This window comes from Cervus canadensis, chromosome 12, assembly GCF_019320065.1.
Source record: "Cervus canadensis isolate Bull #8, Minnesota chromosome 12, ASM1932006v1, whole genome shotgun sequence".
NCBI classification, from domain to species: Eukaryota; Metazoa; Chordata; class Mammalia; order Artiodactyla; family Cervidae; genus Cervus; species Cervus canadensis.
Genome location: NC_057397.1, coordinates 7,466,845 through 7,479,573, shown reverse-complemented (window position 1 = coordinate 7,479,573; position 12,729 = coordinate 7,466,845). Strand labels below are relative to the sequence as shown.

Below are 12,729 nucleotides of genomic sequence, written 5' to 3'. Positions count from 1 at the left end.
TTTTAGCTTTCACTTTTAACTGGTTAAAAAGGAATACATGCATTTGGGACTTCCCTGGTGGCCCAGTGGGTAAGACTGTGTCTTGCACTGCAGGGGACATAGGTTCAGTCCCTGGTCAGGAAACTAAGATGCCAACTAAGCCCCTTCTCCGCAACTGGAGTCCGTGTGCCACAACTAAGACCTGACGCAGCCAGATAAATAAATAAATTTTAAAAAGTAATATGTGCTTTTTGTCAAAAAATGAGGAAGAACAAAGAATAAAATTTACCACTAGGAGATAGGCCACAAATCATGTTCAGAATTAAAGAATTTCATTACGAAATGTTTCAAGCATGGGAAATGGCACAGGGAATAATCAGACCTCATGTTTCCACTGTCACATTTAGCAAGTGCTCATGGTTGGCCATGTTTGCTTTAGCTATTTTAAAAATAAATCAAATGCGAGTGTATTTTGCCTGGAGACAATAGCCACCTAATTGGTTTCTCCACTTCCATTCTTGGCCACGTCATCTGTTTCACTTGTAGCTAAATCATTTCATGCTCTTGCCCAAACTCTGGGCGCAGGTGTGCTCTTTGTCACTAAGGGAGCCTTGCTTTTGGGTGCTTTCTGCAAACAGCGTTAGGAACAGTATGCATGTATGCACCCATGGGCACATGCTCACACACGTACCTACCACATGCATCTGAACGTATGTGTACATGAATGTACACAAGCTCTGGGCTCAGGTGTGCTCTTTGTTACTAAGGGAACCTTGCTTCTGGGAACTTTCTGCAGACAGCGTGAGGAGCAGTATGCATGCATGCACACATGGCATGTGCTCATACATGTACTCACCACATGCATCCACATGTGTGTGTACATACATGTATGTGTGCCCAAGTGCACGCACACACACAGATGCAGACTTCACATATCCCGACCTTGCAGTCATCCCTCCAGGTCTGCTCCATCTCCAGAGGGCTCTCCTTGCCTCCTTCCATATCCATGTCCTTGCCTCCCCCGTGAGAACCTGGCTCAGGGCAATGCCAGCGTCCCCTCGCCTGCCCACTCCTGGGATGGACCACGGCGCTCCCTCCTTCTTTAACGCCCCTCCGCCATCTTCTGCAGGTTTCAGGGCAGGACTCACACCACTCGGTGGGCTTACTCCAACATAGGGGGTGTTTTTGATATCTTGTTAATGGTACTTTAAAAAAAAATTATTTCTTTATTTGGCTGTGCTATGTCTTAGTTGAGGCGTGTGGGATCTAGTTCCTTGACCAGGGATCAAACCTGGGCCCTCTACACTGGGAGTCTTAGCCACTGGACCAGCAGGGAAGATCCCTGTTCGTGGTATTTTTACTGTTTTGTCTTCTCATATGCTTGTTGCTAGGCTATGGAGATACTTTTGCTTTGTAAATGCTGACTTTGTTACCGGGCTAAATGCTGTTGTTAGTTCAAGTTTCCTCGTAGGCGCCACAGGCTTTTCTGCAGCTTTTGTGTATGTAGATAACTGTCTCCATGCTGTTTCTTCTCTTGGCTGTTGTGCTGGCCAGGGCCTCCGTCACAGTGCTGAGGAGAGGGCCCGAGTGTTGGAAGGCCCTGCAGTCACGGGCGGCTCCCAGAGGCCACGCAGCCTGTCTCATCCACCAGGCGTAGGGTGGTAGCCTGTCTCACTCTTAGTGAGAAGACCTCATGGTTCACAGATGCGCTGGAAGAAGATTAACTGATTCATTTCCATGTGTCATTTTTTTTTTCATTTTGTTTGTAAGCAAAATATTTTATTTTTTCTTTCTGTTTATGTTCCAACTTGGTAAAACAACAAAATAGCACACACATTCATACTGTGTCAAGTGGGGCTAATATTAAAGATGGAATTGTTGCTCAGCCGCCCATGGTGCTGCCCATTTCGAGACTGTTTTGTAACCGCGCTTCTAGGCCGTTTTCCCTGTGGGCTTTTGTTCACGTCACTAAGGAGTCCTTGTCTTCTGAGTCCCGGGTGTTCCTGCTGGCTGAGTGGGGGCTTCGGGCCAGGGTGGGGGTCGCGCTCACCACATCCTCTGCTGCCCGCTGCAGGGACTGCTCACGAGCGGAGTGGAGTTTGAGTCTCTCCCCGCGGCGCTCTCCCTCCCGGCCGAGTCTGGTCTTTACCCGGTGACGCTTGTTGGGGTCCCGCAGACGACGGGGACGATCACTGTGAACGGTAAGGACAGCTCCTTTCTGGCTGTGGATCCTGGGCCTCCATGGACGAACTGTGTAGAGGGCGCAGGGCGTGGGGTCGGCTGCTGCGCGCTTGTCTGTCTTTCCTGGACCACAGGTGTGCTCCGAGGTTCTCTTCCTGGGGTTACGGCCCCGCCGCCCTTCTCTCCTCTTCTTCCATCTCCGCCTGCTGCCTTGGGCAGTCCGTCTCGTCTACTCTCCCGTCCAGACCCCTCTCCTGGACCTGCCCATCCTGCCACTCACGCTCGTTGGCTGTCTCCAGGGCACATAGTAATCAGTGTGTCCTCACCCCCCATCCCCCACGTTGCCCCTGCCCCATGGTCCCATCCCTGGCCGGGCACCAGGAGTCGTCCTGGACTGCTGCTATCTCCCCCTCACTCCCCTTAGGATACTGCCCATGTCGTCAACACCCTCTGCCCCTCCGCAGCCGCTCTGGTCCCGCAGAGCTCAGCCCTCTCTAGGGTTTGTCACCGGAGCACCAGGACTGGTCTCTCTGCCCTCATTCTTCCCATGCTGCGGCCTCGTGACCTCTCCGCAGTGCAGACCTCTGGGCTGGAAGTGGTCCTGCCTTCACTTCCTCCCCGCCACGGCTGCCTGTCTCACTCTGGCTGTGTTGCTGGGCCCTGCGCATCCTGGCGGGTGTGGAGGGCTCCCGTCCTGGGCAGGCGCCCTGCTCACGCTGTCCCTCTGCGGGGGCGCCTGCAGGCCCAGCTCAGGTGCCCCTGCGGTGCCCGCCCGGCCTTGCCCTCCCTCCACCGTGACAGCCCCTCCTTCATGTCACACCTGCCGTGGCCTGCGGGCCCGCTCCTTGCCAGCCACATCTGGCTTTCTTGGCTGGATCCTCACACCTGGCACATAGTAGGTCTTCAGTAGCCATTTGGTGGCTGAAAGTCAAGATTGACTGGGAAAGGAGTCTGTTTAAAAGGAGGCTTTGAAGGACCATACTTTATTATTATTATTTTTTAAAATATTTTTTCTTAATATATAAATATGTATCATTGAAGGGCCATACTTTTAAAAAGAAGGAAATGTGGATGCCGTGAATTGGAGCTCTTTTAAGTTGAGGGGCTGTATCAGGGCCCCGTTTGTCTCCACCGTACCTTTTGCTTCTTGTTGAGTATGTAGAAGTTTAATATGGATGCAGAGAAGTTGCCACCCTAGGTACTTACCATCAAGTGTTACTTGATTTTGTTACACTGTGAATGTTGTTTATAATAATTACCTCAAATTTCAAAAGCCATTTCCAAGCTTTGCTTAAACAATTTCAAGTGCTTATCTAACCCAAGGAGTGTTTCTTAAATGAAAATTTTGCTGATCTTAAATTACAGTATTTGTACACATTGAGCAGATTTGCCATATCACGTAACAGTTATGATAACAATAATTGACTCTTGAACTCTCATCTCTCAACACAAGATTTTGAATCCCTTTCTTTCAAATACTTACTAAGCCCTATTATGTCCTGGAAAGGAGAACAAGCTCTCCTTTTCATTTTAGGGACGGAAAAACTTGAAAAGCACTTTAGTAAAGGGATGGGACACTGAGTGTGAACTTGGGTGACGTTTATGGTTTGTGCACCGTCGGTTGGATGCAGCCCGCCTTGGAGCGGGCTTGCGGGCCCGACTCTCTCCTCTGCTCAGGGACACGAGGCTGTGGACTTGAGCTCGGGAGCCGTGGGCCCGCCGGGCCAGGCAGCTGACGGGCCCTGAATCTCAACTCAGGTCGGAAGGCACCCTGCGCTCCTGTCACCCGCGGGGCCCCCTTGGGCCTGAGCTGTGAAGCCCCTCCAGGGGTTGAAACTTGGCCTTTTGTCCCCAGGCTACCACACCACGGTGTTTGGCGTCTTCAGCGACTGTCTGCTGGACAACCTCCCGGGAGTCAAGACCAGCGGCTCCACGGTGGAGGTCATCCCTGCACTGCCCCGCCTGCAGATCAGCACGTCTCTGCCCAGGTAGCGCCGCGGCGCCGGGCCTGCTCGCCGACCCCAGGGCCCCCGGGAGTCCCAGGAGTGCTGCGGGCCGTGGCCAGGGGCCCGGGAGCCGGAGTTACCCTCTGACCTCACGACCTCTGACCTCACGGCCAGCGCTCTGCTTGTGGCAAACTGGAGCGGAGTTGAGGCATTTCTTACTAAGATCAGAACAAAATGTGAAATTAGCCTTTGGAAATGTCATTTTTATGAGAAACAGTTGAGGCTTAAGAGAATTTAAGAAGTCTTATCTTCTAAAACAAAAACAGTCCTTTTTTTTTTTCCTCTAGCATTATAGGAAAGGATAAAGAAGGAAGAGAAATCTCAGAGGGAATGACTTAATGCTCTCTGCCATTTCCACTGTTTGCTCACTGAACAATATATGTATGTTTAGATCGTACTGCGTTTCATTTAGTATCATAGATTTCTCTTTGCATAAATATACAACATAAGCTAAACGCTTTCTGTTTTAATTGCTTAAAAAAGTACATCATGAAGCCATCTCAGAATCACATCCCCATTCATTTCCATGCTGTTGGGATTTCGGACCGTCTCAGTTTTTGCTCATACGGATGATGCTGTATTGTTTGTCCCTTGGGCTGTCTTTCTCAATGTATCTCGGCACTTTCTGAGATGTTTTGAAGGCTCAGTCGCTGATTCAGTGGGCCCGTCCTCAGTGCCAGCCTTGCCCACCTCCCCCGCACCCCCCAGTTGGGGCCTGGCATGCGGGGCGTGGTCTCCGGGACCGTCCGCTCTGCGTGCTGCCCTGCCTTCTGCTGCCTCCCTCCTCTTCTCCTGCCGTGCCAGGGGCTCGCACCCTCTCTGCTTGTGTCGGCTACATTTTAGTTTTTCTGAATACCTTCCCTGCAAATCCAGATGGACTATAGTTCTCACTTGAGGAGGACTCTGTGGTGAAATGTGGAGAGAAGTCACTTACAGTGAGGACTGGAGTCACTTTTCCTTACTTGACAGAGAAAATTTATTTCTTGACTCATGAACAGCTCTAAAGATATAAAATGCCAAGGAGTTCACATTGATTCTTTACGCTGTTATTTTTGGAAAACGGGCTTTGGATGTGCTTTTTGACTCCACCTGCCACACGCACCTCCCTCATTGATGCCTGGCGTTTGTCCCCATTCTGTCTCCAGGGCCTCCTCCCTGCGGTCACAGTGACCTCCTGGCCCGGAAGTGGCTTTGACGCTTGTCCTTGGGAAGGAGACACCAGGGTGATGAGCGCTGTGGGTTGAGTGATGGTCAGTAGGACTCAGGCCAGAGTTTCAGACCAGGGCTGCAGTGCTGTATCCTCAGGGGTGCGTTGGGCGAGCCTCAGGGCCTCCGGATGCTGGGCTGTACCCCTCGTGGTCCAGGGCCCTGCCTGACTTGTGCCAAGGGCCCGCCAGCTGCCCCGGCTCACGTCAGGGGTTTGCCAGCATCTCTCTTTGATTTTGCTGGGATGTGGAGGCTGCTGTCTGTATTTTACACTTTTCTTTTCCTCCAGCTCTCATGTTATCATTTCAAATGGTTCATTTGAGTTTTCTCCTTCAGTCTATGGATTTTCCCAGGGCATTTCTGAGATTTAAACATTTTTTGAGCAAGCAGCATGCTCAGGGATCATTTGAATTAATTCATTGTTTCACCTTTGCCCTCACCACAGTCCAACAATTACTCTTGTGATTTGTACACACATGAGCCAGTAAGGCCAGTGAGAGCCATCCCGTGACCCAGGGCGTGTCTGTGTGTGGACAGCACTCGGCGTGTAGCACCTCGCCCTGGAGTTCTGGTTGCTGGGCGCCAATTCCACGTTAAAGCCACGGCCCCCTAGTCGTGTGTCTGGAGTGCTTAAGTGTGGTGACGTGCACGACTGTAAAATGCCATCAATTTTTTTTCTGTTTTTCTAAAGTTGATTATAATTATTACTCTTGTTTTAGGTCCGCACATTCATTACAGCCTTCCTCTGGTGATGAAATATCTACTAACGTGTCCGTCCAGCTTTACAACGGGGAAACCCAGCAGCTTGTCGTGAGACTGGAGAACATTGGGATGGAGCCACTGGAGAAACTGGAAGTCACCTCGAAAATCCTCACCACCAAAGGTAGGAGCTTGTCATAGGTTTGACTGCAGAAATGTTTATCTTTTTTATTTGCAGAAGAGACACTTTATTTATTTATTTAAATATCAAAACCATGTTGCATTGGGGTGTAGCAGATTAACAGTGTTGTAATTTCAGGTGAACAGCCGAGGGACTCAGCCACACACATACCCGTGTCCATTCTCCCCAGACTCCCCTCCCATCCAGGCTGGCACTGGACATTGAGCAGAGTGTCCTGTGCTATACAGTAGGTCTTTGTTGGCTATCCACTTTAAATATAGCAGTGTGTTCATGACCTTCCCAAAGTCCCTAACTATCCCTCCTTCCCACCAGCAGCCTCAAGTTGGTTTTCTGTGAGTCAGAAGAGACCCTTTAGGTGACCAGTGTCCCGAAAGTCTAAAAACCTCTCCCACTTTTAATTTGACGCCCCTGTGAGGTTGTTATCCTAACTGTGTGTGAAAAACTCACAGAGGAAGGTAACAGAGCGCAGAACACACCTCTGTATCCCCCGTGCTCTTCACACCGATCAGGTCCTCGGCAGGCATGTCCTGGAGTGAGTGAGCAAAGAAGAGCACTTGCAGGCTGGGAAGATCACCATCTGGGACCCGTCTGCCCACCCCAGAGCCTGCTGTGGGCTCAGCACTCAGGGCCTGTGCCCCCCTCTTCCAGTGATGCTGTTCCTAGTTCTCAGGCACACGTAGCTCGGGCTCACAGGACCTGTATTACATTTTGGATTCACCGTTTGCTCACTGTTTATCCTTCACATCCCTCAGCTTCCTCCTGGATAAGCGGGGAAGTGGTCCTGACCATGGGAAGCTGTTCTAGGAACTGAGGCCGCAGAGGACCTGGTCAGTGAGCTGAGTGAGCAGTGCTGGTTGAAAGGGGGGATACGCTGTGTAGGAGGAGGGCTGGGCATCGAGAGTAGTAAGTGGAAATAAGATCAGCTCATCTAATGAAGTTAGAGAAGTTGTGCCGTCCGCGGAGACCAAAGACAAGGACAGCACAGGGCGAGCGAGCTGGCGGGACTCCGTGCTCAGCTGCTTTTGACGTAGCAGCCAGGTGAGCAGCTGTCCCTGGGAGCCTGGGCGCACCTGGCCCATCGGAGCGGTGCCCCGGCTCTGGCGGCGAGGCTGTCCTCTCTGAGAGCATCTCCAGGGTCCGATGCCGGGCTGGGGGCTCAGAACTGCTGTTCCAGAGTCCAGTCACGCCGTCATCATGGGGGTGTGGTGGCTGCCCCACGGCCCCTCTGCTCCAGGGCCTCGCCATCGTTTTATCCGCGGCGGTGGTGGTGGTGGGGGGCTTAATCTGTGTTTCCCCGACGACCAGCGATGCTGAGCGCCTCTGCTGTGGCCGTCCTCCGAGAGTCTGCCCTCGTGCCGGCCCTCCGTCCTCCTTTCCCAGTGGGTGTTCTGCCTTCTCTGTCTGTGTCTGTCCGCCCCCTCTCTCCTGGCTCGCAGGCCGTCTCTGATCCTGAGTGTGAGTTCTGAGCTGGAAACATGTGGCGTGAGCACCGGCTCCTGCCCGTGGCTGCCTTTCCCCCTCTCCGCTGCGCCCTCGGGCGCACGGAGCTCTTTGCCTCAGCGTGGCTGTCCTGGTCCCTCTCTCTTTTGTGTCTCGGAGTCTTTGGGGGAATTTTGATGATCCTACAATCTCATCCTTTCTTCCCTTTCCCCCCTCTTTTCAGGAGCAAGGACTTATGGATTAGGTAGAAAATGCCTCCCTGACATGAAATACCTTCGTCTGGTATTCTGAATTTAATTAATTGGTTATAGGAGTTGGTGGATATTTGAACAAGTGAGCTAATATTGAATGACAGGAAATTGCAGAGTATGCAATGGTAACAATGTTCACATCTCCTGTAATTTCCTTGGCTTCACAGCTGAGCCGCTGGAAGATACCTTCCTTTTCTCAAATAAACCCGAACAATCACCACGTGTCCATCACTCATTGCAGCCTGCTTCTCCCTGAAGCTCAGCTTCTCTCGTTTCTCCTTTGGGAAGCCCCAGTGGCCTTGGCTGCCCAGGCCCCACATCACCGCCCTCTGCCCCAGGCTTCAGCTTTTGTCACTTCTTTCCTTAAACTCTCCTCACGTTTGTCGTCGGGAGCTAGTTTCAGGTTCTTGAATGTTGGTGCTGTCTGTGAACTTGAGGATAAACCGTCCTTGTCTGGAAGCCGATTGGCTTACTTCAGTTCCCGCCTTTGCCTCCCTCCACGGGGTGACTGGGGTCCCCTTGTCTCAGAGGCTCCGGGAGACTTCTGAGGAGCCCTTTTGCTCCATGGTATTGCCGCTGGTGCGCTGGTCTCCCTCCAGCTGGGTGTGGGTCTCTCAAAGACAGCCAGTGTGTTTCCCCTTTAGTTCCAGGCCGGGTTCATGGGCGGTGCTGAGGCCTAGGGACTGTCCATGGACAGGGACATGGTCGCACAGTCGTGTCTGGCTCTGTGCAACCCCATGGACTGTAGCCCGCCAGGCTCCTCTGTCCATGGGATTTTCCAGGCAAGAATGCCGGAGTGGGTTGCCATTTCCTCCTCCAGGGGATCTTCCTCACCCAGGGCTCCAATCCGCGCATTCTGCTTTGGCAGGTGGATTCTTTACCCGCTGAGCCATTGGGGAAGCCCCATTTAGAAGAAAAAAGCATTTTCCCCACAGTGGGTGTAGAGGGGACACGTGCTCAGCTGGCCGGCTGTGTCCGAGAGGGGTTTCTCCTTTCCAGGGTGGGTCTTGACGGGACCGAGCCAGTCTCGCTTGTCAGGTGGGGGGTCACGAGGGTGGAAGCGCGGGAATCGCCGTGAGGCCCCTCGGGAGCCACGGGCCCCCCTCAGAGCCCAGCTCCGCCCTTCTGTGCGCTCCTGCCCGCGAGGTCCTTTCTCACCGCCTCCCGGAAGGGCCGTCAGCAGCCCAGTCGTCTCAGTGCTGCCTTCTCAGGGCCCCGCTTTAGGCGCTGCACCGCCTGCGGTGTTCCTATGCTTCCCAGCCCTTCCGGGGCTTACTCTCTGTGTCAGCCATCCCCTCCCTCTGCACCCTGCATACGGAGAAGTGGAGAGACTCTTACAGTGAACACTGCAAACCCACCGTCTAGGTTCTGTAACGCTTGACTGTATTTGATTTATCACGTCTGTCCAGCTTCCTGTCCATCCACTGATCTGTATTGTTCAAAATAAGTTGCAGATTACTGTGATTTTTACCCACTGATCCTTTAGTGTGCATGTCATTAGGGTTCGGTGTTTGAACTCAGCTGAGCGGTGTCAATACTTTAGGTAGTTTTTTTTCTCATTAAATAATCACGACACTGATCAGAGGTCTTTTTTGGGGTAGGATGCTGGCCTCCCAGGGGTCCCAACTGTCATCTGGGCGCTCGTGGGGCTTGTGTGCCCCCCAATCACACACTCCTGACACGGGGCCGAGCATTGACCCTCCATCCCAGCACGACAAGGATTACTGCGCACGTCATGTCTGAGTCTAACTGCAGTCTGTTTGTGAGCAGGTCTTTATTTGTGGGTGATTAAAGAGGCGAGCTTCTGCCTTGACTTAAGCAATCATAAATTTCATTATAATTAAACCCAAGTTAAGAATGTGTTATATTTGCTTTTCTGCAGATATTTTGAGATTCGTGTGAGTGTGTGTACAAACATAGATATACACATACCTGTGTATATAAATACACATACTTTTCTTTACTCTTCGAGTTTAATTTTTTGATAAAAAGCAGCAACTCTACGTTGGTGTGCTGAGCAGTTCATGGGTGTTTTGACCGAGGGGCGTCCCTGCTGCTCCCTCGTCTTATGAATGTAGGGGCCGAGCCTCTGTAATTAGAAGCACCTATGAAAGGTCCTCAGACGTGGGAGGTCAGCACAGTAACGGCTCGTCTGTTACTGTCAGTGTCAACCCATTTCACTTGACTGCATGGAGCTGAACTCTAGCATTAAAATAATGACTTATTTCTGAAACTGTTTAAATTCCACAGGGGAGAACATTAGTGACACGGGCTCCACTGTTGATTTATGTTTATCTCCTTTCTGCTGACAGCTTATTGTTGTATAGGGTTTTGAAAAGCCCCCCTGGACAATTCTGTTTTGTAGTCCAGCAGTGAAGGGAAGAACCAGAAAGGCCCACCTTTGAGGTGTAAAAGTGCATCAGACCCGAGAGGGAAGCAGCTCGGCTTTGTGTCCTGCTGCAGCTAGGGGGGTGGTGTGTGCGCCGTGACCCCCTCTGGGTCATTACTGAGCTGTAAACACCTTGGTGGTTTGGCTGCAGAAGGTGAATAAGCCGTTCCTTGTGAGTAGACCGGCCTGTTGTCTGAACATGTCACTCTTAGGATGTGGAATTTAATGCAGAAACTGGCAGCTCAGTCAGCACCCTTCGTGAGGGCACCCTAAGCTTGCAGGCAGTGGGGGGCTGAGGGTGTGACAGGGCCTCAGCATCTTGGCCGGTATTGGCGTTTCAGAGAGAGGTTGGCCCGATTTGCTGTGGCCGGTGGAGAGGCTGTAGTCCTGGGACCTGGGATCCGGCTTGCAGCACCCGGGGCCCGAAGGGTTGTCTGTGCTGGCTCCAGCTCGCTGGTGTCTCTTACACCCTTCCATCTCGAATTAATCTACGAGACAGAAAAGTAAAGATATGACTGCCTTAGCCTGGTTGACACGTCCTGTAGACTGTGCGTGACTGAGTCATGGAGAGGACCTCGCTCCTACTAGTGCTTTGGGGAGCACTTGCATCGTGGAGTCAGGTGCTGGCCAAAATCCCAGAGAGGAGTACATTCCAGCAGGTGGCTAGAGTTTCAGGACTGGGAGTCAGGTCAGTTTGTAAAACTTAATCAGTGTTTTCCAGAACAGGCTGCATACTCAAAAGTAAAACAGTTGCTGGCAAATATATAGAATCTGTGTGTTCTGTACATTATTCTGTAAGAGGAGGGTGCTCCTGAGAACAGAGTGTACTGCTCTTGTCCAGGGCGGTGCTCACAGACGCAGGTGATGGCCTTGCAGCAGCCATGATTCTGGAATTTTCTGGCACTTTGATCCATCACATTTTACAGGGTTTGCATCTTTCCTTGTTGTTGAAGATGCACTTGGATTTTCTCAGGGGATTGCTGGGTCTCATGGTGCCTTTGTGACATGAGGATTATCACCTTTGTTGTGTCATTGTAGAAAAGCTGTACGGTGACTTCTTGAGCTGGAAACTGGAAGATACCCTGGCCCAGTTCCCTTTGCAACCTGGAAAGGTGGCCACCTTCACCATCAGCATCAAAGTGAAGTTGGACTTCTCCTGCCAGGAGAACCTCCTCCAAGACCTCAGCGATGGTAAGCTCTCCCCGACTCTGATCAGCACATGGCGGTCCCCGGACACATGGCCGCGATCACCGTTCCCCCAGCCCTGCTGTTCCATGTCTGTCTCCTGCTCATCATGCATTAACTTGAGCAGCATGAGCCTTCTCCCAGGCACGCACTTAGTGAGTTACCGTGGACGTGGAAAGTAATAAAAGTACTTCTTACTTAAACGGTTTCTTAATTTGCACTTTCTGCCATTTGGGGCTCATTTGCCAGGAGGTCATCGTGAATTAGTGGAATGTAGGAATCACTGTGTTTTTTTTCCCCAAGTATAACTGCTGTGATCCCTTAGACATCTAATTAGCTGTGATTATAAAGTTCTCCTTCAAAGTCTGGTGATTTCTATAAAGAGATGGAGTGTGGAGAAAATGGAGCTTATTTTTGTCATAACATGAGGACTAGCTGATTAGGGGTAAGACTTGGTAGATTAATTGTGTCAGTTTATGAAGCATGGAGTCATCACGGGGTGTATTCGCTCAGGCTGTCAGAGAGAGCGCGCCACAGCCAGCGTGGCTGCCTCACGCACTTGTTTCCTCGCAGGGCTGGGGGTCTGGGGGTCTGGGGTCCAGGTGCCTGCATGGCCGCGTTCTGTGAGAGCCTCCTTCCTGGCTTCAGACGGTGCCTCCTCACCGTGTCCTTCCTCGGCAGAGAGCGAGCAAGCCCGGTGTCTCTTCCCTTGCTTCCAGGGACGCCAGTTTTCTCAGACTGAGGCCCCACCCTGTGGCTCATTCAACTTCATCATCTCCTCGGGCCCAGCTTCAATTTTAGTCACACCAGAGGTTGGGGCTTCAACATGTGGATTTTGGGGCCACTGCCAGCCCAAGGGTGTTGTTGGAGACAGTCAGTGGATCCCATTGCTAGAACTTAGTAACTATGTGACTTTGACTTCTCTCTGCCTCAGTCTCCTAACTTACAAGATGACAGCAATACCCATTTGCACGGTTGCTGTGAGGATGTGCCCTTCACCTAGAGCGTGTAACGGGTCGACAGATGTTAGTTGTATTATACCCCCTCTCCCCGCTTACGGATTTACAATATTACAGGACATGTATTACAAGACACCTCTCATTAGAGGCAAGCACGCCACCGGGTTCTTGGAAAGCAGAGATGAATGAGTGATGGCCTGCCCCTTGGACAGCAGAAAAAACAGCCACCTGA

At 51.6% G+C, this 12,729-nt stretch overlaps 1 protein-coding gene across 5 annotated transcripts in view; it reads left to right on the top strand.

Moving 5' to 3' along the window:
• Window positions 1–12,729, top strand: part of TRAPPC9 (trafficking protein particle complex subunit 9) — a 384,613-nt gene that overhangs the window by 89,043 nt on the left and 282,841 nt on the right. For all 5 annotated transcript variants that reach the window (XM_043483137.1, XM_043483134.1, XM_043483135.1 and 2 more), the window contains 4 exons: window positions 2,054–2,180; window positions 4,016–4,148; window positions 6,092–6,255; window positions 11,392–11,544. In XM_043483137.1, coding sequence (XP_043339072.1) covers window positions 2,054–2,180; window positions 4,016–4,148; window positions 6,092–6,255; window positions 11,392–11,544 — 577 coding nt within the window. The remainder of the gene's footprint in view (window positions 1–2,053; window positions 2,181–4,015; window positions 4,149–6,091; window positions 6,256–11,391; window positions 11,545–12,729) is intronic.